This window comes from Bos grunniens, chromosome 16 (assembly GCF_055505025.1).
Source record: "Bos grunniens cultivar Pamir isolate PY7600 chromosome 16, Bosgru_T2T1.0, whole genome shotgun sequence".
NCBI lineage: Eukaryota > Metazoa > Chordata > Mammalia > Artiodactyla > Bovidae > Bos > Bos grunniens.
In genome coordinates this window covers 9,233,544-9,259,295 of record NC_141180.1, presented here as the reverse complement: position 1 = coordinate 9,259,295, position 25,752 = coordinate 9,233,544, and the positions used below count along the sequence as shown (strand labels likewise).

The following is a 25,752-nucleotide window of genomic DNA, read 5'->3' as shown; positions in this document are numbered from 1 at the left end:
GGCTTCCAGAGAATGTCACACAGTGCAGAGGTCTGAGGGCTGTAGCCCGGGCACGAGGGCCCTGAGGGGTTCCTGGAGACCCGGGGCCTCAGCAAAACTTGACAGACCTGGGAAAGCTGGGAGGCTGCTCTGGGAAGGCTCTCACACCAAGACTACAACAGTGCTTTCAGCAACGCAGCCATACTCTGGCCTCTGGGTGCTGATTCCTAGAATTCAGAGTGTGTGGGTTTGGAATACACTGTACTCTGGGCTGGGGCACAGAAAAGCTTCTTATAAAATATATTAAAATAAGTGCAGCTTTATTTCTTCAGCAGTGGTAAGGATATGAGCTTTGGAGTTGGGCAGGAATAAGGGCAAGGTCAGTTCTGGAGTTTTCTAGCAGTCTGACCTTGGCAAATTATTTAACCCCTGGTTTCCTCATCTGTAAACAGAGTATTTTAGTATCTGGTCTTCAGGTTGTGGCACCTGGCGCCTCGGCTGGCACACAGTCAGTGCCCCAGAAGAGAAGCTGCGTTGTGGTCGCTGATATTGTCACAATTTCACAGACCCTGGAGAAGGAGCTGGGCAGGACCCCAACTGGGCCTCCTCTAAGGAGCCACTCATCATTGCACATAGTAACTGAAAGCTCCAAGATGCTGCCAAGTGGCTTGAAAAGATGTGTTAGAAATCCTTGTCTGCTCAAGGAGATCCAAATTCTCAGTTCACAGAGCTTAGAGATCAGGCGGACTTATTTTTTCAAATAAATGGTTTATTTCTGAAGAGTCCTCAACTTGTAGAAAAGTTGTACAGCTGCTACAGAGACTTCTCACACACCCCACCCCCCGCGTCCCCCTGGCAACATCTTGATGTGGCAGGGCTGACACCAAGAACGCAGCAGCACTGTGACATCACAGACAGAAGCCCACTCTTGAGTCTGATTTTTTTTAACCTAATATCCCTTTTTTGTTCCAAGATGGCATCTAGGATGCTGCAAACCCTTCCATCACCGCGAGCATGGAGGTCAGTTTCTGCTGGGCACTGGAACAGCCCAGGCTCTGTATTAATGTGCCACCCTGGCGAGTCAGTGGGTCTTTCTGGACGCCCTCGACTCTTCAGGCCTCCTGGGTCCCCATGCCCTTCCCTGCCTGGTTGCTGTTCCTGTCTGCCCCTAGCCCAGGCCAGGGCCCCTCCAGGCACCTGCCAGGCCTCTCACATCACGGGATGTGGGGAGGAGAGAGGAACCCACCTTCAGGCTAGGTCCCTGGGAAAATGGACGGTGCTGAGCAGCCTCAGACTGCACCCCGGGGCCCTCCTTGTCTCCCAGGGAGCCCTGCACCGCCTCCCTGCTGGGCAGGGCTTGCTGGGTCCCAGCTGTTTAGTTTTTGTCTGGCTTCCCTTTTCCTGTGGTGAGACTGTGAGGAGACTGCAGCCTTTTCATTTATAGAAACAACCCTCATCCCCACCTGCATCCTTGCCTCTGTGTGGAGAAATGCCTACTCGTGGCATACGGCCACCCAGGGTGACGAGTCCACCCACCGGGCCAGGCTCATGCCGACCCCGACTTGTCCTCCTGCAGGCGCTAGTTCCAAGCAGAGTCCTTGCAGGAGTCATCTGTTTTCTAAGTGGTCCAGAGTGCAGGGGTTGTGGGGAGCTTCATCAGAGATTCATGAGCCAGACCTCTAAGCATCTCTAGGGTGGGTACATTTTTGCTTTCTCTTTTTCAGATGAGAACCAGTATAGTGCCTGAGACATTAAGTAAGTAAGTAAGTGTTAGTCACTCAGTCGTGTCTGACTCTGCAAATCCTTAGACTGTAGCCCGCCAGGCTCCTCTGTCCACAAGTCTCCAGGCAAGAATACTGGAGTGGGTTGCCATTGCCTTCTCCAGGAGATCTTTCTGACCCAGAGATCGAACCTGCATCTCTTAACACTTCCTGCATTAGCAGGTGGGTTCTTTACCACCAGCACCACCTGGGAAGCCCATAAATATATATTCATATATATAAATATGTACATAAATATACATACATAGGTACATGTCTATACATAAATATATGTACATACACACATACGTATATATATAAAATTTCTCATAAAATCCAACAGAAGAACAATTCTGAAAGAGTATGCAGGAGTCTGAAGTTCACCAGAGGCCATGTGACAGATCTCCCCAGGGGGAGCTTCCAGATGTTTCCTGAACACGAAGAGAGGAAGAGTGAGGTCTCACGTCGTGTCTCAGACCTGAGTGAGGCCAGTTCTGGAACTGGAGGCTTGTGGGGGAGGGAATAAAGTCTGAAGGGCCGAGGCCTCTCCTCTCCTCAGATCCCCTCCTCTCTGCGATGTGAGGGCAGCCAAGGACGGGAAGAGAAGGGAACAGGAGAGAGAGTCGAGGTAAGAGCAACCACAGGAGGCTGGCAGGCACCTGGGGGCCGTTCGCACCTGCTTATGCATGGGGAAGTGGATGTAAAACCACCCAGAAAACAGCCGTGTCTTGGCCTTGCTGCCTGGCCTTGTCTTGAGAGCTATGAACTCAAATGCCCTTGAATGCAGGCTTGAGAACCCGTCCAAGGCGGGATGCCATGTGTGGGCAGGCAGAACAGAAGCCAGGGGAGTGGGCCAGGCCAGTGTGGGGGGTGTTCACCCTCAGCTAGGGTGGGCAGGGTGGAGGGTGTGTAAAGTGCCGGTCAGGGAGCCAAGGCAGTGAGCAGAAAGTCTAGGTGTTGTGTTGAGCTCCAGGACTCCACCCAGCAAAAGAATTGCACGAAAGACCCTAAGAGCCATCCTGGACGGCTTGGCCATCTGCTGCAGGTCAGACACTTCCTACATTATTTCATCCACCACTCAGTGAAGCCCCAGGAGATCAGCAGGGTCTCCCCGATTCCACAGGGTCACCCAGCTTGCGTGCCTGGCCAGGGGTCTGCCTCGGGTCCGTGTGATTCAGGAGCAGGCGCTCAGAGCCCCACATGGATGCTCACCTCTGTCTCCCACGGTTGCAGTAGGTGAGCTCCCCAGGTCCAGTAAGCGTGGGAAAGTCTGATCAGCAGGGAGATGCCGGGCCTCGAGGCAGGGCTGTTAAAACACAACCTGAAGCAGACGTTGGGTGGTTGCTGTTTGAAACCCTCTCCCTCTTAGACGAGACCAGGCAAGCCTCACAAACTAGCCGTCAGGATCCTGAGTCCTGCGCTGGAGCCCACCCGGCCTTCAGTCTGTAGCTGCCACTCAGCACCCTGAGTCAGTTGCTTAACATCTTTGTGCCTCCAGCTCCTCATTTGTAAATCCCCCATGGGCACTTGGGAGATGGAGCGAGACCGGCTCACCGGTGCCAGGCCTGGGCTCTGTGACGTCACTTGTCTCCATGGCTGTGGCTGCAGGCTCTCCTTTCTGCCTCTGCCCTGGGCATCCTCACTGAGGAAAGGCAGCGGCACAGAGGTGACGCTCCAGCTGGGCTTTGTTCAAGGATTAACGCAGAGGAGCAACCCAAATAGCCCAGGGCTTTCCCGGACTGAATCCGGACTCAAGTATGCTGCTGATTGCAGGTACCTCGAAACTCAGCATGCATCCTGGAGGTGGAACGGGCCCCAGCTGGTGCCTTTGAGTTCTGCCTCCTATAAGTGGAAATAGAAAATCCTCCCCTGATCTCTTTCCAGACCCTCCTCACTAAGCAAATGCAACCTCTCCCAGGGTCTCCGTGGGCTGGCATTCAAGTCTTGGTGGACGCCAACCTTGGCGGCGGCTGGCACCTGGGAACCTGGGGCAGGTGTTTGTTGTGAAGAACAACATGCCTCTCTGGGTGACATGTCCTGAGGGTGCTCTGTGACGTCAGGGGAAGTCAGGTGGACAGCTCTTGGTTTGAGTGACGAGATGGGTGCACGGTTGGTGTCACGGGAGCGGTGACAAGGAGGGTGGAGATGCCTCTGGGATGGGTCATCCTCCTGGGGCACAGGACCACGGTGCAAAAAGGGCAGAAAGGCGGGGCCCACAGCTGCTCTGGAAGGCCACCCAGGGTTGTCCACACACATGCTTCATCTACCCTCTTCCCCCATCTGGTCCAGCTGCAAACCCTGCAGACTGATCTCTGCCCCACCTAACTTGCCAGTCTCTTAGGGAGGTCACCTTACTCTCCAAGAGGAAGGAATGGCAACCCTCTCTTGCCTGGAGAATCCCATGGACAGAGGAGTCTGGTGGGCTACAGTCCATGGGGTGGCAAAGAGTCGGACGTGACTGAAGTGACTGCGCACGCATGCACGCATGAGCTGTACTCTCCAAGTGCCTAAATCCAGTGCTTACGTTTCTGCCCTTCCCTTACACACTCTTTCTGCAACATGTGCACTCTCACATTCTTAAAACCATCTCTTCTATTGGAACCGGGGTTAGATACTGTCTCTGTGTGGCCTCCTACCTCTTTGGTCTTGTTTCTTGGTCTCCTTTGCTGATTTTTCTTTGTTTTTGTGCCGTGTGGTGCTGGGTTGTGGTAAAGTGTTGTGGCTGAAGTCGGACACTTCAGCCGTGTCCGACTCTTTGCGACCCTAAGGACTGTAGCCCACCAGGCTCCTCTGTCCATGGGATTCTCCGGGAAAGAATACTGGAATGGGTTGCCATGCTCTTCTCCAGCGGATCTTCCCGACCCAGGGATTGAACCCTTGTCTCTTATGTCTCCTGCATTGGCAGGTGGATTCTTTACCACTCGTGCCACCTGGGAAGCCCTTCTTTCTTTTCAGCCCAATGTAATCTCCAGGCTGCCCTTCCATGTGCCACTCTGGGGGCATAGTCATCCCCACAGCTGGGCTCTCTCCCTAACTACTCCTGCTCTCTGGCTCCCACCTAAACCACCCTGGTGAGACTCTATATCCAACTGCCCACTGGTCAGTGCCCCCCCAGGCCTGTGGGCTCAACATGCCCTCAGTGCCCACCCCAACCTGCTCCTCCTCTGGCACTGTCTCCCGCAGTGGACAACACCACCATGCTTCTGGTCACTCAAGCCAGGAGCTGTCTGCCTGACTTCCCCTATGTATGGTTGCTCACCACACCTCATCTCATCGACCTCTCCAGTGGTTCTAGACTCCCTCCTTCTTCTCCACTGCCTTAGTTCAGCTGGTATCATTTCCTCCTGAGCTGTGACCACACCTTCCCACACCATGTTCCTGCCCTCCCAGGTTCATTCTCTATCTCGTTATTGGGGTGACCTTTTTAGAGCATGAGCTGGTGATGTTCAACTGCTCAAAGCTGCCACTGGGACTCCATCACCTTCAGAAGATCGCTTCGCCTCCTGGGTCATCCTGCTCAGCGGTCTAACTGGCCGTCTCACGAAGTAATCACCAGCACCCTTGGGCTGACCAGCCTGCAGGCCCTTGCCTGCCTCCAGGTTTTTACCCACAGTCCCCTCCTAATTCTAGCCCATCCTTTCGATGTAATTCAGGGGTCACCTCCATTAGGAACATTTGCCCTGACCTGTACTTCTTGCCATTTTTATAAGGGCCTGTCTCCTCCCTCTGGGGTCCCTTAACATTTAGGCAAAGTTCTTTCAGAGAGATTACCACACCAAATAGGGATAACCGATTTACACCTGTCTCCCCTTTCCAAGTGGTTCCTCTTTGAGGTCCAGGGCTGACCTTCTATCTTTCTAAGTCCAGAACTTCTCACTGTGTTGCTAATAAAAATCAAGAATGAAGAGAGAGGATGTTGAGAAACTAATACAGACATAGCTACTTCATAAGAACCGTCACCTGGGGCCAAACCAAGAACCGAGCAGTGTTCTGCTTCTGCCAGAAGTTCTGGTGAATTATTAGGAGGAGGAGAAAGAATCATAGCTTCTGAAACTGGAAGGCTCATTAAAGGTCGCCTAGTGTAATACTTTCGGGGTATCACTTCACAGAGAGGTGAAGTGGATTCCCTAGGTCATGTTGTTGTTTTGTTGTTTAATCACTAAGTCATGTTTAACTCTTGTGGCTCCATGGACTGTAAGCCACCAGGCTCCTCTGTCCATGGGATTTTTCCAGGCAAGAATACTGGAGAAGGTTGACATTTCCTTCTCCAGGGGATCTTCCCAATCCAGGGCTTGAACCTGTGTCTCCTGCATTGGCTGGCGGATTCTTTACCACTGAGCCACCAGGGAAGCCCTCCCTTGGTCATGCTGCTGCTGCTGCGTCACTTCAGTCGTGAATATACAAATGTCACTAAGTATGTAAAATTTGTGAATATCTGTGTCTGAAAGTTTATCCTTGTATTGAACAGATGTTAGCCTTCCCCTAACTTGCATCTTTGGGTGTAAGCCTGACACTATCCCTCTTTAAAATGTGATAGAGCACAGAACCAATCACAATGTGGTTTCAAAGATAAATTTCTTCTCATCACGCTGTTCCATCAGCTGCCTGTCATTAAATTCAAAGCTGTCTCTTCCGTTCATCTTGTCCTTCTGTTTATATCAAGAAGCGAGTCACTATTAGGGTTAATCTCCATAACACTCATTCTTTCTTCAAGAACATGGTTATTTATTCAGTTCAGTTCAGTTGCTCAGTTGTGTACAATTCTTTGAGACCCCATGGACTGTAGCACGCCAGGCTTCCCTGTCCATCACCAACTCCCAGAGCTTACTCAAATTCATGTCCATTGAGTCAGTGATGCCATCCAACCATCCCATCCTCTGTCGTCCCCTTCTCCTCCTGCCTTCAATCTTTCTCAGCATCAGGTCTTTTCCAATGAGTCAGTTCTTTGCATCAGGTGGCCAAAGTATTTGAGTTTCAGCTTCAACATCAGTCCTTCCAATGAATATTCAGGACTGATTTCCTTTGGAATGGACTGGTTGGATTTCCTTGCAGTCCAAGGGACTCTCAAGAGTCTTCAACACCACAGTTCAAAAGCATCAATTCTTCAGCGCTTAGCTGATTATTTATTGATCACATACTATCCCATGCACCTTTCTTTAACATCTTTTAGTTTCTGCTCTTCCTAAACAAAGAATCTCCCTCTCTTTTTTTTTTTGATTTCTAGAAATCTTTATTAAACACCTTAAAAAATTTTCCATAATCCCTGACTTCAAATGGCTCCAAGTAATTGTGGAGATAAGGCGTACAAAACATCTTATCTGAGATTGGAAGTCTCCATATGCAAATCTCAGACTGTCCCGTCAGGACAGGCCTCGGGGTGGACTGGTCCAGAGGCGCTGATGCCTCATTTGTCACACGGTGATTTACAGCCCTCTAGTGACTGAAGCTAAAACATCCATCATCTCCTGAATTACTTGAATAGCTTATCCGGAACAAAGCCAAAGATTTGTTTATTGGTGACGTGATTCATAATGCTGGACCTCATTGGGATAAGAAACTCAAGTACTACATCCCGGAAGTTGTTTACACTGGCGTCTACCCGCCCTATGCAGGAGGAGGCGGATTCCTCTACTCCGGCCACCTAGCCCTGAGACTGTACAATGTGACTGACCGGGTCCTTCTCTACCTCATCGATGATGTTTATATTGGAATGTGCCCTCAGAAACTCGGCCTCGCTCCAGAGAGACACAAAGGCTTCAGGACATTTGATATAGAAGAGAAAAGCAGGAGTAACATTTGTTCCTATGTAGATTTGATGTTGGTACACAGTAGAAAACCTCAAGAGATGATGGATATTTGGTCTCGGTTGCAGAGTGCTCATTTAAAATGCTGAATTATGTGCAAACTACATTTTACATAGAAATGTATCTCAAATAGTTCCCATTTGTGTTCTCTTCCGTTAGAGGTCATTTCTATGTAAAACCATCAAAATTGCCTTTATAGGTCATGTCCATTTGATGGCCTCTAAACCCTTCAGTTCAGACGGTAAAGTGTCTGCGTGCAATGCAGGAGACCTGGGTTTGATCCCTGGGTCGGGAAGATCCCCTGGAGAAGGAAATGGCAACCCACTCCAGTATTCTTGCCTGGAGAATCCCATGGACGGAGGAGCCTGGTGGGCTACAGTCCATGGGGTTGCAAAGAGTCGGACCTGACTGAGCGACTTCACTCAGCGACTGAAGCAACTTAGCAGCAGCAGCAGTGGGTCCTTATGCAACTTACAAAGGGATGCTGAGAGCAGTGGAGTATGACGGTGCATTTGCTGGTCCTTTCGCTAGTATTTTCTTTTGATGTAAAACGCCAGTTCAGTGCTTACTACTGCCCAGGCGTATTTTGGGTGCTGGAAATACTGCAGTAAACAAAACAGACAACAACACAATCATATACATCAGCTGCTTAAGACGAAGAAGACAGTAAGTGGAACGTATCTGGGGCAAAGCTCAAGAGTTTGATTCTGGACACATTAGTCTTTCCAGTAGCTTCTTTTAAAAATTAGCTGGTGTCTCTGGGAACACCTATAGGACACTTGTGAGCAGAATACACATAGTGTTGATAATTCTTATTTGAGATTTCACCAAATTCAAATTAAAACTAACAACCATGAGCATATTTAGCAAGAAAATTGTGAAGACAGTGAATCAGGCAGACCCTGGGCATAGGAGTCTGGTTATAGACAAGTTCGAGCCTTTACCCCACCCTCATGGAGCTGGTTGTCTCTTAGTTCTTTCAACATAATTTTCTCTGTTTCTATGTTAGTTTTTGTTTTTTTAATTTTTTTTGGTTTTATTTATTTTAGGCCAAGTTGTGTACAATGTGGGATTAGTTCCCCAACCAGGGATCAAACTTGTGCGCCCTGCATTGGGAGCATGGAATCTTAACCACTGGACTTCCAGGGAAGCCCCTGTTTTCTTAATTCTTAGCAGAATTTGGAATGATTGAATTTCTCTGCCTATTTTGGTTTATCTACTTTCTCCACCTCCAGGACTGCATGTCGGTGCCACGGCCACGGCACCTTCAGCACCTGGAGGGGCCTCAATTTATATTTGTTAAAGGATAATTAGGTCAGATAATCATCAGATCAGGTAAGATAGATGTACATGAGAAGCCTGTAATTCAGACTCTTATATGACACATTCTAAATGAGTAAAGAACACAGTTCGTTGTTCTTTTAGGAGATCTCTGTGGGTTGAAGGCAGCCAGGGAAGTTTTAAGGGAAGAGATTGGGCTAGAGCTGAGTCTGAAAGAATGGATAGGATATGAAGGAAGGAAGGAGGAAGCATGGAAGAAGAGGGATTTCCTCTAAAGTGTTCCTGATTGCCCCCCACGTGCTCTTCAGCCACCAGTCTCTTTCTCCTCAGTATCTAGTGGTCTCTGCCCAAATGCTCTGCCCTTACTCCCGCCCAGTGATATGGGTTAAGCTTAGCCAGTTAGGCCTTGTCATGCCATACCTATATCGCTCTATCATCTTTGTCTCTTTTTAATGAACACCCGGCATAGAGATGCCTATCATTACGTCTGGCACATAGAAAGTACTCAATAAGCATTTGTTGAATGAACATATGTGCTTCAGAACCACTCTCCATATTCTTGGGATAGCGTTCCCCCCAGTATTTAGTTTCTGCCACAGTGCTGGAGGCTATTGAAACAAATTCTTACATGATTATTAATAAACTGCTTTCTTATATTTTCATTTAATAAAGATTTACTGCATGCTTCTTTTATTACAGGACTTATGCTATCGACAAGGAGCTTGGAGTTGAGCTACTGTGTGATCCATGTAAACAAATGATGATAAACAAGTTAAGGCGCATTTATGTACAAAGTGGTCTAAGAACACTGTAAACGGAGGAGTTGCTTGTTTCAGGCTGCTAGGAAAAGAGTAAAGGGTACAGGAGAGAAAGGAGAGAAAACTGGCATTGAGTCTTGAAAGACAACTTGCGCCCCCTAGACAGACACCACTGGGGTAGGCGAGTTGCTAAGGGAATGGGATGGACAGCGTTCCAGACCAATGGAGGAACAGGTGAAAAGGAGGTGGTAGGAGGGACTGAGAAAGTGCGCTGGGTTTGGGGAACTGGGGCAAAGCAGGAGAGCGTAACAACGGCCAGAGAGAAGGTACAGGAGTGGATTCGAGGCAGGCCAGCAAAAGAATTCATGGCTGTCAATCTTTGCTAGTGCTCACGCTCCGTCACTTCATTCATGTCCAACTCTTTGCAACCCTATGGACTGAAGCCTGCCAGGCTCCTCTGTCCATGGGATTTTCCTGGCAAGAATGCTGAAGTGGGTTGCTGTGCCCTTCTCCAGGTGACCGTCCCAACCCAGGGATCAAACCTGTATCTCCTGTATTGCAGGCAGATTCTTTACAGCTGAGCCACCGAGGAAGCCCATCAAATCTTTAAAAGGTACTAAAATTAAAAAATATAAAGCCAATTAACTCAGCCACGTGTGGTGCCTTACATAATTTTTGTAATGGAATGGTTCCATTCCCTTGAGGTAAGACAACGCTCTTGAATATTACTTTAAAAAAATCTCCTGGCTGGCAATTCCGATTATGTAATATTCAGCGCATGTAATGAATTCCTCATTTTTAACATGAAGAGGATTGTAATTCTTATTAATAGAAAATCAGTTTCCTTTTAATCCCATGCTGAACAGATATTTAAAGAAAATTGACCTATTTGTGCATTGCCAAATTATTAGCCTTCTTGTAGTGTATAAATTCATCCACCCCTAGACAGAGGGCTCCAGGTGCAGTCTCCCAGGTAAAAGTGGGACGATTCCAGCTGGCAGGGTGAGTTGAAAATGTTGGTTTCTGTGTGCACTCAGAAGAGGCTGCATTCAATAAAGTGTTTCAATTAATTATGTGTCTGGCATCTCAGATAATCTATTCAGTAGTCTTTTCTAACAACAACAACAACAACAAATTTTAACAGTCTTAAAGGTAAACCTGACTGTCTCTGCCTTATGTTGTTGTTCAGTCCAAAGAAGCTGTGTCCAACTTCTTTGCTACCCCATGGACTGTAGCCCACTAGGCCCCTCTGTCCATGAGATTTCCCAGGCAAGAATATTGGAGTGGGTTGCCAGTTCCTTCTTCAGGGGATCTTCCCCACCCAGGGATTAAACCCACATCTCCTGCATTGGCAGGCACATTGTTTTACCACCGAGCAGCCCATCTCTGTCTTATAGAACCACCATATTCTTCAGGGTATTTCAAAACATCAAGGACTTCCATATTCCATTTTCCACCTAGAGATTTTGTACACATCCTCTGCTAAGGCTGTCACCAAGTATACCAGCTCCAAGTAAATATAATATGCCTAGCCGCTGTTAACCGAGAAGGCAATGGCACCCCACTCCAGTACTCTTGCCTGGAAAATCCCATGGACGGAGGGCCTGGTGGGCTGTAGTCCACGGGGTTGCTAAGAGTCAGACACGACTGAGCGACTTCACTTTCACTTTTCTGCATGTTAAATAGGCCTAAATTTGGTGTTCAAAAATATACTCTCTCTAGGATAGCTGCACCCTAAAGTGATGTGAAAACTTTAAATCATTACTATAAACATCCACTGTTTTTGCATTGAGTTTTCTCTTCCTCCCTTTTGGACCTAACGCAAATACTACGACCTTTCTACGCTTCCGTTTCTTCATGGGAAATAACAGTAATTCCTGCATTACAAACCAGACAATACATGTAAAGTGCTTGGCACAATCCCTCAGCGCTGTCGGCCTCACTCGCGCACCCTTTAGAGAGGGCCAGTACTTTTCATCTCTGCACTCAGCTTAGTATATGACCCCGCCCGGGTTCAGGGGGCGGGAACATGAGAGCGGAGGGCGCGTGCCGGAGAGTGGGGTAGTGTGAGAGGTCAAAGTGCAAAGGTCAAAGGCAGTCAGTTGAGGCTGTGCGCCAAAAACTGAAGAAAGAGCTCTGGCCTTCGGTTGCCTCGGCAACCTCAGCTGGAGGAGGCACAAGGTGGCGGGGACCGCCCCCCCGCTGCAGCTTTCCGTCCCCAGCCCCACTTGGGCTTTAGCTCCGCCCCTTTCTTCCTGGAGGTTGGGAGCGGAAGTCGACACCGACGCCTACGCGGTTGCCTAGCGATACCTTTTTCCCAAGATGCCCAGCGTGTTGTGGTCTTCTTAACCAACTAGAGAGGCGAAGCGGCCTTACCGCGGGCCAATAGGCTGCGAGGTCGGGGCCCGCGACGGTTAAACCGGGGCTGTAGATCAGGGCTGCCAGTCCCCGGGGCTGGAGGTCTGCGGGTCGGTGGCTGCAGCTCCGAGGAGACGATACGGCCTGTAGGCGTCCTGCGCGGGCCCCGCCATGCCGACTCGGGTGGAGGACTACGAGGTGCTGTACACCATTGGCACGGGCTCCTACGGCCGCTGCCAGAAGATCCGCAGGAAGAGCGATGGCAAGGTGAGCGCGGGCCTGGTCCCTGCCTCCGCCCCCGGCCGCCCAGAGGAAGCAAGGAGCCTGGCGGTGTGCGTCTGAAACGCAGGGTGCTCAGAAGAGCCAGCCCTCTCCCCCAGATCTGTGTCTGTCCTGGGTTTCTCGAGGGATGGGAAGCCGCATCCTTTTTTTTCTTTTTAAATTTGTGAATCTGTCCCTTAATTCTTTGTTGTTGTTCAGACGCTCAGTCGTGTCCGACTCTACAGCTTTATGGACTGCAGCGCGCCAGCCTTCCCTGTCTTTCACCAGCTCCCGGAGTTTGCCCAATTTCATGTCCATTGAGTCGGTGATGCTTTCCAACCATCTCGTTCTCTGTCGTCCCCTTCTCCTCCTGCCCTCAGTCTTTCCCAGCATCAGAGTCTTTTCCAGTGAGTCAGCTCTTCTCATTAGGTGGCCAAAGTAAAACTAATAAAATGTGCCAAGTAGAATGTATGTGTATATATATGTATATTTTTTCTTCTCCTGTCTTTTTTCCATTCTCTTCCATTTTCTTCCTTTTTTCTGCTTTGACCTGCCATGGGCCTTCTGTTGGTGACTGGTAGCTGACTCCTGAGCTGTTTTTAGAGAAATGTAATTCTGTCTGTCATAACCATCAGAACCTAGAACTTTTATGTCTTGTAGTCAGAATTCATTTAAGTTACCCATTATTCTGATCGTTAGATTCATATTTCCCAAGGTGTGTGGGTAGACCCACAGAAAAAAAAATAATGGAAAGGAAGTTAGCTCGGATGGAAGGGTCTTTACTAAGTTCTCTTACCCTGGAAATCTTGACTAGTTGGAATGGTCGGGGACTTCAACTGCCTCTGCTCCAGCTTTGACTAGAGTACCTTCTGCCAACCTCCCACTAGGCATTGAGGGCAGAGGGTTGGGGGCGGCCTAACCTACCTCATCACCCTCTGTTGCATCATTTGCCGCTTAAAACTTAGGGGAAGGTTATGGAAATAAACTCAGGGGTCCTCAGTTCATTAAACTAAATTAGATAATAGTGACTGTATGATCTGTTTACTAGATAAGTAACTTTTTTTTTTAATTTTAAAAATTTGGAGTTATAATGAGTTCATTTATACCTTGGAAATTTTTATTTCAGATATTAGTTTGGAAAGAACTTGACTATGGCTCCATGACAGAAAATGAGAAACAAATGCTTGTTTCTGAAGTGAATTTGCTTCGTGAGCTGAAACATCCAAACATTGTCCGCTACTATGACAGAATTATTGACCGGACCAACACGACGCTGTACATCGTCATGGAATGCTGCGAAGGAGGAGACCTAGCTAGTGTGATTGCAAAGGGAACCAAGGAAAGGTAAGAGGAAGTCACCTCTTAGATGGGCCTAGTTTTGCTTCTGTAAACATCCTGGATTAGGATCAGGGACAAAGTGCTTAGTAATGGGGGAGAGTCTTATTGTGTTTGTTCAGTGCATCCACAGTACTTTAGAAAATCCCTGGTCAGTCAACACTTGAATTTCATATCCAAATGATTTATTTCCCTATGTGTATACTTAGAAAACTAGATAATTCACATCCTTTCGTCTTTGTAATGGTTTTATTCAGCAGATACCTGCTACATAACTGCTTTGATTTCAGACAATACTTGGATGAAGAGTTTGTTCTTCGTGTGATGGCTCAGTTGACTCTGGCCCTAAAGGAATGTCACAGACGAAGTGATGGTGGCCACACTGTGCTGCATCGGGATCTGAAACCAGCCAATGTCTTTCTGGATGGCAAGCAGAACGTTAAGCTTGGAGACTTTGGGCTAGCTAGAATATTAAACCACGATACGAGTTTTGCAAAAACATTTGTTGGCACACCTTATTACATGTCTCCTGTAAGTATTTCAAAGTTTATATACTTTTAAAATATCTTAATGCTAAGCATTCAAGCAAGGAAATTGACCTTTTTGTTTATTTCTTTGTTTAGTAATATCTAATAGCCAAGAATTAATAATACTGTTTTATTTTAAATTGATATTTTTCAAATGGACCACCAGACCATTAAAAGATTATTATTATTTTTTTTGATGTGTACCATTTTTAAAGTCTTTATTGAATGTGTTACAATATTGCTTCTGCTGTTTATGTTGTTTTTTTGGCCACAAGGCATGTGGGATCTTCGCTCCCCAACCAGGGAGCAAACCCGCACTTCCTGCTTTGGAAGGCGAAGCCCCACCACCAGACCGCCAAACTCCTACAGGCAACGAAGTCAGGCTTTGAGTGCATGGCTGCCACGTCTAAGCTGGGGAATCATAGAGAGGAAACAGGTTTTGTCTCTGCTCTTAAGTGCGGTACTTCCAGAGTGCCATAGGTCCTGGACACCAGCTTGTTCTCAGCTGGAGTGATAGTTTAAAATGCAGAGTCCTGGGCTCCAGTCCAGGGACTTAGGACCTCTGGACTGGTCTTTGCACTCAACTTTTTGTCTTTTTGTCCTCCACCTTCTTATTTTGGACTCTGTATTTTTTTTTTTTTTTAGTGTTTTTTTTTTAAATTTTATTTTATTTTTAAACTTTACGTAATTGTATTAGTTTTGGCAAATATCAAAATGAATCCACCACAGGTATACATGATAGACTCCCTAGATGATTCTTGTGTGTGGAGATTCAGGACCCAGGAGACTCACTCACTTCTCACAGCATATTTTTGCAGTGTTAACCTTTAGTATTTGTTCTTTTTTGTTGTTGTTTTCTTTTCCTACTGTGGAGGTAATGTTTCCACCCACTTACTGGTTTCCTCTACTGCTGGATATTTTGTTTCCAAAATGTCTCACCATTCTAAGGAGGACTGCTATGTATATCTTTGTAGGAATTATTCTTTCTTCCTCTTTGATTATTTCCTTGGTGTATAGCTCTCAAAATGAAATTGCTGGGTCAAAGGATATGAATTATTTATGGCTCTCTAGTGACTTTTGGGACTTAGCTGGTAGTTCAGTCTGTAAAGAATCCATCTGCAATGCAGGAGACCCTGGTTCGATTCCTGGGTTGGGAAGTTCCCATGGAGAAGGGATTGGTTACCCACTCCAGTATTCTTGGCCTTCCCTGGTGACTCAGATGATAAAGAATCTGCCTCCAATGCAGGAGACATGGGTTTGATCCCTGGGTTGGGAAGATCCCGCTGGATGAGGGCATGCAACCCACTCCAGTATTCTTGCCTGGAGAATCTCCATGGACAGAGGAGCCTGGTGGCTACAGTCCATTGGATCACAAAGAGAGGGACACAGCTAAGTGACTAAGCAGAGCATGGTAGCTTTTGAAGAGCTGGAATCAGTAAGTGAAAGCACCAATCAACGTGTTGAATACAAAAGATGAGCAGAGTAAAGATGGAGAGAGATTTATTTTTTTAGCAATTCACAAATGCTTCCAGATTTTGTAAATCTTTTTGTTAACCAATGTGACTACAGTATACAATTTTATAAATTAATGGTTTTGTTTTTGACTAAGATCCAATATGGCCAGAAGAGTGTCATTTTCTCACTGGATCAGATTCCAAATAGAAGCCAAGGAAAATTATCCAGGGGTGGTGGTTGGAAAATTTGAAACCTGTGCAGTTCTTTTGTTCCTGTTCCCTCCTGTCCCTGTAATTAGATCAGTTGAGCCTTCCTTATGGGATTGATTGTCAGGAAGTGGTGCCAGACTCACCTGTTGGACTTAGAATACTCAGAAGCCTCCTGAAGGTTTCAGTACAGTGCTTGCCTCCGTGTCCTCTGTTGAAAATAAGAGCCATGGTGGACTGTTGTTAAGAAAGGCAGGCAGTTAAAATAGGCAATGAGATTATTAGTTAGTACTGTGGTATATACAGTGGACTAAGGGAAAAATACATAAATGGGTGAGTCAATTAACCATTGGTGTCTTTATCCATTTAAATGTGAGCTAGATGTTATCGTAGACTTTTCTCTGGTTCTTTAAAATAGAGTTTCTAGATTATGAATTCCTTGAGGTAGAGATGTCTCATGTTCACCTTTGAGTTGCCAGTGCCTTGCCTGTAGTAACACAGTAAATGTTTGTGAATGAGAAATAGGTGAATGGATTATATATGACAAAGTATATTAGGATAAGATCATTGCCTTTTTTCCATTATCAATTTAAAGATAAAGTACCATCTTATGATGTAAGACCTAATGTAAGAGAAATCAGCCTTTTGTATTTGAAACTTTTGTTATAGATATATTTATAATATAAAAATTTTTCCTTTTTTTTTGAGTGACTATTATCAAACTTTAAGGTTTCATTTTTGTCCCAAGAGTAATTGTGTAAGTTTTAAAGCAAACTTAAAAAATTATTTTATTGAAGTATAGTTGATGTGTTAATTTCTGCTATGCAACAAGATGATTCAGTTTTATATATATATATACACACATACACATTCTTCTTTATATTCTTTTCCATTATGGTTTGTTACAGGTTCTTGACTTTAGACCCCTGTGCTATGGAGCAGGACCTTGTTTTTTTATCCATCTTATATATAATAGTTTGCATCTGCTGATCCCAAACTCCCAGTCCTTCCCTTCCCCTGCGTCCCTTCTGGCAGTTACAAATATGTTCTCTGTGTCTGTGAGTCTGTTTTAAAACAAAGTAAACTTTAAACTCCTCCTTTCTTTCCCCACTAAAGGAACAAATGAATCACATGTCCTACAACGAGAAGTCGGATATCTGGTCACTGGGTTGTTTGCTGTATGAGTTATGTGCGTTAATGTAAGTATGGTGAAGGCAGGTTTCTAGTCCGAAGTCTGTGCTTGGGTCTGTCACCTGTCACTGGGTTCAGGTTTTTGAGCATCCATTCACATTCAAGTCTGAAAGAGTCATACCTTGGATTAAAATTAAGGTGGATGGGCAGGTTAAAAAACGAGTTACAAAATAATAACATAACCCCTGAGGCTGAATCTAGACTTCTCAAGCTTGTGACCTGGTTAGGTGCCTCTCTGTCAGACTGAGTGTAGCTCACAGGGCGAGCTCATAGGTCAGGCCCGTGGAAGAAAGGAAAGGAAGATCTGGACGAGCGGTCTGGTGGTTTGGACAGGACAGAACCCTGCTTCTTTCCCTTTTTTCTCTTTTTTCCATTCTAAACTCTTCTGTAGAGTAGGGGTTCTCAAGCAGGGAAGGGGAATTTTACCCCCTCAGTTTTGCTTCCCATGGGATACTTGGCAGTGTCTGGAGACATTTTAGTTGTCACGGCTAGGGATAGCTGCTGACGTCTGAGGGACAGGGATCTGCAGCACTGCAAGCATAATAAGGATGAACGGGACAGCGCCCATAACAGAACCGTACGGCTCCAAATGTCAGAAGTGCCAAGGGTGGGAAACTTAGGTACAGAAGAAGGCCCCAGAGGCAGAAACATAAATACAAACTGGACCTTAAACTCTGCTTTTGATTTGCTTCTTATTATATATTTTCATTTTTACATTAAATTTTTTTTTTTCTCTTCAGGCCTCCATTTACAGCTTTCAACCAGAAGGAACTAGCTGGGAAGATCAGAGAGGGCAAATTCAGGCGAATTCCATATCGTTACTCTGATGAATTAAATGACATTATTACGAGGATGTTAAATTTAAAGGTAAAGTTTATAAGATGACATGTTTCCATCCCTCAGTTAAATTTTGCAGCATGTGCTGTTGTGGAGCAATGAGACTGAAGAAATGTGCTGTTGTGGAGCAATGAGACTGAAGAAATGGTAAATAGATTTCCTTAGCTGATAAATCTGCTCCATTAACATGAGTGAAAACATGTATCCTTGGCACGTTGCTGGCTGCCCGTCTCTGCTCTCTTAAGTGTCCTCCCGTGTTCTGCCCTGCTGACGGGTGGCTGGTAGCAAGTAAGGATTCAGAGCCTCAGTCACCTTCTCCTTGCCTACCTCAGCGCAGCAGATGGTGCAGGAAGGGGCCAGAAATAATAAGATCTTATTACTCTGCTCTAATTCGGAGAGATTAGAGACCATGAGAGATGGGAATGGTGGGGCAGGGAGGCTAAAAGAGCAGAGGGGAAATAACTCAGAGACTATGGAGAACAAACCTGGCGGTGGGGTGGGGACGGACCAGGCTGGTGTAAGAACAGAGGTACATGCTGTGGGAGTTCAAAGAGAAGGATACAAGTGAAGTAACAGGATCGGAGGTCAGGGAGACAGTGTCCTGCTTAATATGGTTTAGAGATGCAAGGGCAGTGGGTGCCCCCAGATGGACCCTGGCAGTGCTACCCAGCCCAGCACAGGGGCTGAGCCTTCTTAGGTTAAAAGGGAGCAAAGGTAAGTTAAAATCTGCATCGCTTTGTGGACACAGAGCCCCCTGAGTTAAAGGCGCCGGTGAACTTACTTCCAGGTGTTCAGGACCCATCTGTGTGTTAAAGGCGCCGGTGAACTTACTTCCAGGTGTTCAGGACCCATCTGTGTGTTAAAGGCGCCGGTGAACTTACTTCCAGGTGTTCAGGACCCATCTGTGTGTTAAAGGCGCCGGTGAACTTACTTCCAGGTGTTTAGGACCCATCTATGTGTTAAAGGTGCCGGTGAACTTACTTTCGGGTGTTCAGGACCCATCTGTGTGTTAAAGGCGCCGGTGAACTTACTTCCAGGTGTTCAGGACCCATCTGTGTGTTAAAGGCGCCGGTGAACTTACTTCCAGGTGTTTAGGACCCATCTATGTGTTAAAGGTGCCGGTGAACTTACTTTCGGGTGTTCAGGACCCATCTGTGTGTTAAAGGCGCCGGTGAACTTACTTCCAGGTGTTTAGGACCCATCTATGTGTTAAAGGTGCCGGTGAACTTCCTTTCAGGTGTTCAGGACCCATCTGTGTGTTAAAGGCGCCGGTGAACTTACTTCCAGGTGTTTAGGACCCATCTATGTGTTAAAGGTGCTGGTGAACTTACTTTCGGGTGTTTAGGACCCATCTATGTGTTAAAGGCGCCGGTGAACTTACTTTCGGGTGTTTAGGACCCATCTATGTGTTAAAGGCACCGGTGAACTTACTTTCAGGTGTTCAGGACCCATCTATGTGTTACAGGTGCCGGTGAACTTCCTTTCAGGTGTTCAGGACCCATCTATGTGTTAAAGGTGCCGGTGAACTTACTTTCGGGTGTTCAGGACCCATCTATGTGTGGATGGCAGTGGGCAAAGTGGGCGAGGGGGTCAGCTGCGCGGTGACGGATGGCAGCCGGAATCGTGTCGGGGTCTCCCCGTCGTGTACACAGACATGGAACTGTAACACTGCACACCGTAAAGGAGCCTTTTCTTTTGCTTTGGAATATATGCTGTTTTAAATGTCACTGCTCTTTCAGGATAAGTAGTCCGTCCATTATGAAGTCTGCCTGCAACACCGAGTCTTTTTTCCCCCAGGATTACCATCGACCTTCTGTTGAAGAAATTCTTGAGAATCCTTTGATAGCAAACTTGGTTGCTGAAGAGCAAAGGAGAAATCCTGAGAGGAGAGGGCGGCGAATAGGAGAACCAGAAAAGCTGCAGGACTCCAGCCCTGTGTTGAGTGAGCTGAAACTGAAGGAAATACAGTTACAGGAGCGGGAGGCAGCCCTCAAGGCCAGGGAAGAAAGCTTGGAGCGTAAGTCTGGCGGGGTGGGGGGTGAAACCCAGCGCTGCCGGAGGCTTATGCTAGTGTGTGAGCGTCTGCCTGAACGGAGGGTCTCACGTCTGTCCTCGCAGGGCGTTTTTATAAACACTCGCACAGCCAAAATGCCTCCAGCAGGCTTGCGGCTCCTCCGTGCTGAGCCTCTTTCTCCGAGATCAGCCGCTGTCACCATGCTGTCGGGCCCTAACCGTGACAGCCCGGCACGGGGGTCATCACTCCGTACTCTAGAGTCCCTCTTTTCTTTTCTTCCTTAACATACGGGCCCTAAGGTTTCCCATCATAAAGAATCTCTTAGAATTCGCCACCTTCCAGAATCAAGGTGGCGTCGCTTCTCCCTTCTGACACGCCGCTGCAGCGCGGCTCGGCTCTAAAATCACGCAGTGTGTAAGACGATACGTGTTCAGGTCATTCCGTAGAGGCTGCGGATACAAGATGTTTAAATCCTCTGATGGGTATTGACGGACGCAGGAGCTTTTGATGTTGAGTCTGTTGACGCCTCTGCAGTGAGAGCTGCTGGCCCGGTGTGGGGGTTCCACAGGGCGGCCGCAACGGTAGGGCTCTGCCTTTTGACACGGAGGGGAGAGAGACCGTGAGTTTCCTCCACCCTGGTGGCCCACCCGCTCTCACTTCTGCAGCTTTACACCAATGCACATTCACTTATGAATGTACTTATATTTAATTTTAAATGTACTTCTAAAGTACTCTATTTAAATGTACTTATAAAGGATGCAAATACATTAGTTAATGTTTTACTTCCTAATGATAATCATCGGGGACTGTGAGATACACTCTCTGTAGGAGGAACAGCTTGTGCTTGCCTGAAAATCTTAGTCTCTTCTGTTAATGGCATTCTTTTAAAAAAAAGAACCCACAAAAAACAAGCAAAAACTTTTTTTTTTTAACTTGCTTCAGTGTTCTGTAATTTCATGTAGCAGCTGAAATCTGCGCTCTCTAAATGCTGGGCCATGAAAAAATAATAGCCTTCGTTACTGGTCTAAAGAAGGACCACCTCGCTGTGCTGTGTTTTTTCCCTTCTCTTTGGCTGTTGTTCACTCGGAGGGAGGGGGTTTGGGCCGAGTAATGCCCTGAGAATGAACTGTCGGCCCTTCCCAGGGGCGAGCAGGATGGCGGAAGCTCTTTGCTCCCCCCGTGAGTTATTCCCACACATCAGGACCGAAAGTTGCAGCTGACTTTGTGCTTGTGCTTAAGCTGGTCCTTAGGAGGAAACCCAAGATAACACACTAACACACTGGCTTATGGCGCGGGCACCATGTGGTTGACTGGAGTGTACGGTAAGGAACCCTTCACCAAACATGACTCATCCGCGGCCCGGCAGCCAGCCTTGCGATAAGGAAAAGCAGGAAGATAAGTAAACGCGAACTGTTTACGTCCAGAGCCACGTTCATTTGTGTCTGTTTTGTTCCGTTCCCTTTTTAAAGAGAGAGAACGCGAGCTTTGTGTCCGTGAGAGGCTGGCGGAGAACAAGCTGGCCAGAGCGGAAGGTCTGCTGAAGAATTACAGCCTGCTGAAGGAGCAGAGGTTCCTGTCTCTGGCGGGCGGCCCAGGTATGAGAGCCAGCTCTGAGCAGGAGCTGCTGCCCGCTTTAGCTTTCCAGAGTCCTGAGCTGTTGGGTGGATGTGGCTCAGTGGAGGTAAGGACTCTGCTCTCGCCGTGGCTGACTCTTTGGGATCAGAGACGTGAGGCTCTGCGTGGGGATGAGTTCGTCTTCAGTTTTGTTCACTTTGTCAAACTACATGTGCAGTAGTTGATATTTATTTTTAAAAATTAGGTTATACAAAATTGCTGTGCCTTTCAGATTTTTCTCCAGGTGTGTTATCAGAATTCTACATTTCTCTCCCTTTTAAGTGAAAACCCCAGCATTTTGCTATTGCCGCATGACCAGCTAACACTTGCCAGATCCTTCACAGAAACCGTGGCTTAAAAGGTGTGACAGACCAGCTGTAGAACAGATCATCACTTTTGGGTCTTGGCTAAGGCCCGTTCCGGTTACATGTATATGTCAAAGTGTGATTGTTTAATATCTACATATGCTCTGTAATAAGCAAGGGAAATAAATGAAACTAGTGATGGAAGTATCTTTTTTCTCAGTGTGACTACCTACCATTTCAGTAATTTTGTAATATCTATTTTAACTTTTCTTAGATTCTACATTGCCATCCATAAAGACAAACTAGACATAAGTCATGATAGAATGAGGAATAATTTTTATCTGGGTGAGTTTCATGCATCAGGCCCGTTGCTGAGAATTATCGAAGGCCCTGTTGGGGACGGCTCTTCCAGTTAAAGAATTTATTTCCGTCTTTCCCTGAGAGTCTTTGAGCGGAGGGTGAGAAGTCCCAGAGAAGAACGCTATATTTCACTTTGTAGGGTATGTAGGTAGAAGAATTCACCTGTGTGCAAATCATGGCAAAGACTTAAAATGAGCTGTGAGGATGCAGTGTCCAGTGTGGGTCGGAGATATTTAGAAGAACTGAACTAGTCAGAACCTAAGAAAAGCACTGACTTAGTGGACATGAGTTTGAGCAAGCTCCAGGAGATGGTGAAGGACAGGGAATCCTGGCGGGCTGCAGTCCTTGGGGTCACAAAGAGGCTGACATGACTGAGCGACTGAACACCAACAAGAAAAGCAGCAAAGCAGTGGGGAGAGGGTGCCCTGGTGAACCCAGGACAGTTGGCAATGCCCCCTCCTCATCCTCAGGCTCTAGAATTCAGCTGTGAGAAAAACAAGTTGAGATCATCACAGTTAGCAACAGCATCTTTTGAAAGCGCTCCTTAGTGTATTTAATGAATGCTAATTCTCTTTCTTCTTCTATTTAATGAAATACTAATTCATTTTCTAAACACTTTTCTTTCTTCTAAAACTATTTCATTAGTAGGATTTACAGTTTACACTGTTGCTCTTCAAATGGGTAGAGCTATTTGTGGTAATAAAGGTGGATCTATTTGAAACCATGGAGTTGAGGCCTAAAAGCAATCTCCTAAAATGCTTTGCGGAGAAAGAGTGTGTGAAATAGGAAGTTGGGACAAAGAGCGGCGTTTCTCTGTGCAGTCTGCTCTTCTCTCGGGACCTCTCCATGCCTGTGGTCTGCAATGTTCTCCAGATAGTCACGTGGCTTCTTCCCTCCTCTCTGTCCTCGTGTCTCTGCTTAGAAGTCACCTTATAATGAGGCTTCATTGCTGCAAACACCCCCAGAACCTCTGCCTCCCTTCCCCCCGCCACAGCACGACCACCCTCAAATATTCCTCCTGTGGACTTGTTTATCTGTTGATGCTCTGTCTCCAGCTGCCACAATAGGGCCTTTGTTTGGTCCACAATGGCCCATACAGTAAGCTCAGTAAATATTTGAACATATTTCCTTTAAATGAATACAAAGGAGAAACAAAAGTTTCTGGAATTCAAACCTGCCAGTCCCCACCCCCAAATAATCCTGTTAGTTCCTAACAGTGTAGCCACTTTAAGTAAATTATTTTTCTTCCCATTAAAAGTACACATTTTTTACTCTCTGTTCACTTGATTTACTTTTATTGTGCTGAATTTGCTTAGGTTCGTTTTGAAACAAGTTTCTGGTGAGTTAGGCATTTTTAAAATGTGTTCTTAAGTATTTAGCCAAAGCTGTGGGTGCTATAAAAACAGAGCTTCTGCTTCCATTCTTACCTGGAAGTACTGTGTTCCAGGTCGAATGGCACTTGAAGAATAGAGATAAATAACATTGATTTCCAGAAGTTTTATATTGTGGCCCACAATCTTCAGTGTATTTAACCTTAAGAGGAAAGTTGATAAGAGAGTGAAGCATACGTTCCTTGATTTTTCGCTGCAGATCAGAAGGCTGATTGACTTCTGCCAGCCGCAGCCCCTGACCTATTAAAAAAGAGAAACAGGTCCAACACAGAGTCACCTGCTCAGTCGTGTCCAACTCTTTGCAAACCCATGGCCTGTAGCCCACCAGGCTCCTCTGTCCACAAAACTTTTTTTCTAGGCAAGAATACTGGAGTGAGTTACTGTTTCCTCCTCTGACCCAGGGATCAAACTCACATCTCTTGTGTCTCCTGCACGGCAGGCAGCCCATCCAAAATGGAGTCACTTGTCACCAACGATCATCAAATCAAGACTCAGTGCTTAATTTCATCACAGTTTCAGCCTCTCCCAGGAATGGAATCTCTAAACTAGTCAATCTGGAATTACCTGGTCAGCACAAGTGAGGTCATCTGCCTAATAGATCCCTGCCGTCCCTAAAGGAAAGTGATCTTGCCACAGGCAGGCCCCTCTGCCCTGGTGTCACTTCATCATCCTGCCCCTCCTGCCTGTAAAAGGCTTTCATTTTGTACAGTTCCTTGGAGCGCCTTCTATCTGCTGGATGCGATGCCACCCGAGTCACGAGTCGTTGAGTAAAGCCAGTAAGATCTTTAACACTCAGCTGGATGCTGTTTAGCATTCCTGTCCCAGAGAGAATGAAGGTACCCAGGTTTCACATGGGAACTGAGAGAGTCAATATGTTCATTAAGTTTGGTTAAGTGTGGAGGAGCCGAATGCCTGTTCGCGTAACTGAAACCCCTTTTTCTTTTTTCTTTCTGAAGAACTGTTTGATCTCCCATCATCGGTCGTGAAGAAGAAGGTTCATTTCAGTGGGGAGAGTAAAGAGAACGTCATACGGGGTGAGAATTCTGAGAGTCAGCTCACCTCCAAGTCCAAGTGCAAGGACCTGAAAAAAAGGCTTCACGCCGCTCAGCTTCGCGCTCAAGCCCTGTCGGACATTGAGAAGACGTACCAGCTGAAAAGCAGGCAGATCCTGGGCATGCGCTAGCCGGGCCAGAGACACAGATCTGTGCAGGGTGCTTCGCGTCGCTGGCGCTTTACGGGTGAAAAATCGACTGCTGTGACCTGTTTCTGTGGTTCCGAGGGCCGCACCTTTTCTAGAGTTGGCAGGGTATTTGGGTATTAATCCTGCAGTCGGTCAGCACCAGTTGTACCAAAGTCCACGCCTTTCATTTTTCCTCCTTTTGTAATGGACACTTCATAGAAAGAATAACACTTTCTTGGCTGGTTGGGCTTTTAATCCTGTGTGTGATTACTACTGGAACATGAAATGTTATATTCTAAACGTAGGGGGATGGGGAATACTATTAGGGAAAGATACTGACTCAGGGGCAGTGCTTACTGAGACATTTTAAGGGACTGAATGGTGTGCTTACAGCTGTCGTGTCTAGAGGTTTTAAATGTTTTAGAAGTTTTAATAAAAGTCTGAGGTTTTAAATGTTCTTAGCTTAGAGAAAACCTAACTGGATATAGATTGGTCACTAATACCTTGACATCTCGCTTATAAATACCCACCGCTCTGTGGGAGGCTAGGAAAGAGAATGTGATGTTCCCAAGAGCCGTACAGTGGTGTCTTTTTTTTTTTTTCTTTTTATTCTTTTTAGCAGTGTGTGAGCTTTCATTTGTCCCCCTCTTTCTCACTGAATAAAAGAATTGGTTAGTTTTCCTATACCCAGTGTCTCGTATAGGTTGATCGTAGTTGGAGAATCTAATATGGGTTGCAGGCACGGGAGGCGAGGGCAGGAACATGGTCCCGAGGGCTGTGTGGTCACTTGGCGACCGGTTGTCTGTCTGTGCAAGCGGGCGGTCCTCACCACGGGCAGTGCGAGGCCTGGAGGTGTTTTCAGTGCGTGGTTGGAGGGAGGCTGTTGCTGAACACCCTGCGTCCCCACGGGACGGTCCCCACAGCGGAACGTCATTGCGCCACTCCCAAGACACCTGACCTCAGCGAACATTTGCTGGAATATCCTCCAGCAAAACATTTTGGTCTTGATGGACTTTTTGGTTTTTTTAAAGCTCTGACTTGTAATATGAATTAGCAGTCCTTGCTGTGCCCATGGCGTTTTTCATGTGATGTTTTCCTGGCAACGCTAATCCTTTTAGCTTAATGAACTAAGACCA

General features: G+C 46.7%; 1 protein-coding gene across 6 annotated transcripts; it reads left to right on the top strand.

Moving 5' to 3' along the window:
* The first annotated feature begins 11,998 nt into the window (after positions 1 to 11,998).
* Positions 11,999 to 25,302, top strand: NEK2 (NIMA related kinase 2). 6 transcript variants are annotated; one of them, XM_086343291.1, is made up of 8 exons: positions 11,999 to 12,207; positions 13,328 to 13,545; positions 13,827 to 14,067; positions 16,841 to 16,923; positions 17,656 to 17,782; positions 19,550 to 19,769; positions 21,236 to 21,361; positions 24,393 to 25,302. In XM_086343291.1, exons 1-8 carry the CDS (start codon positions 12,112 to 12,114, stop codon positions 24,617 to 24,619), a joined length of 1,338 nt encoding a protein of 445 aa, XP_086199417.1. In that variant the 5' UTR covers positions 11,999 to 12,111; the 3' UTR covers positions 24,620 to 25,302. The 6 variants fall into 6 exon arrangements, with proteins under 6 accessions (XP_086199417.1, XP_086199419.1, XP_086199416.1 ...); XM_086343293.1 differs by having other exon boundaries at positions 21,236 to 21,447; XM_086343290.1 differs by having other exon boundaries at positions 13,794 to 14,067.
* The last annotated feature ends 450 nt before the right edge of the window (positions 25,303 to 25,752 follow it).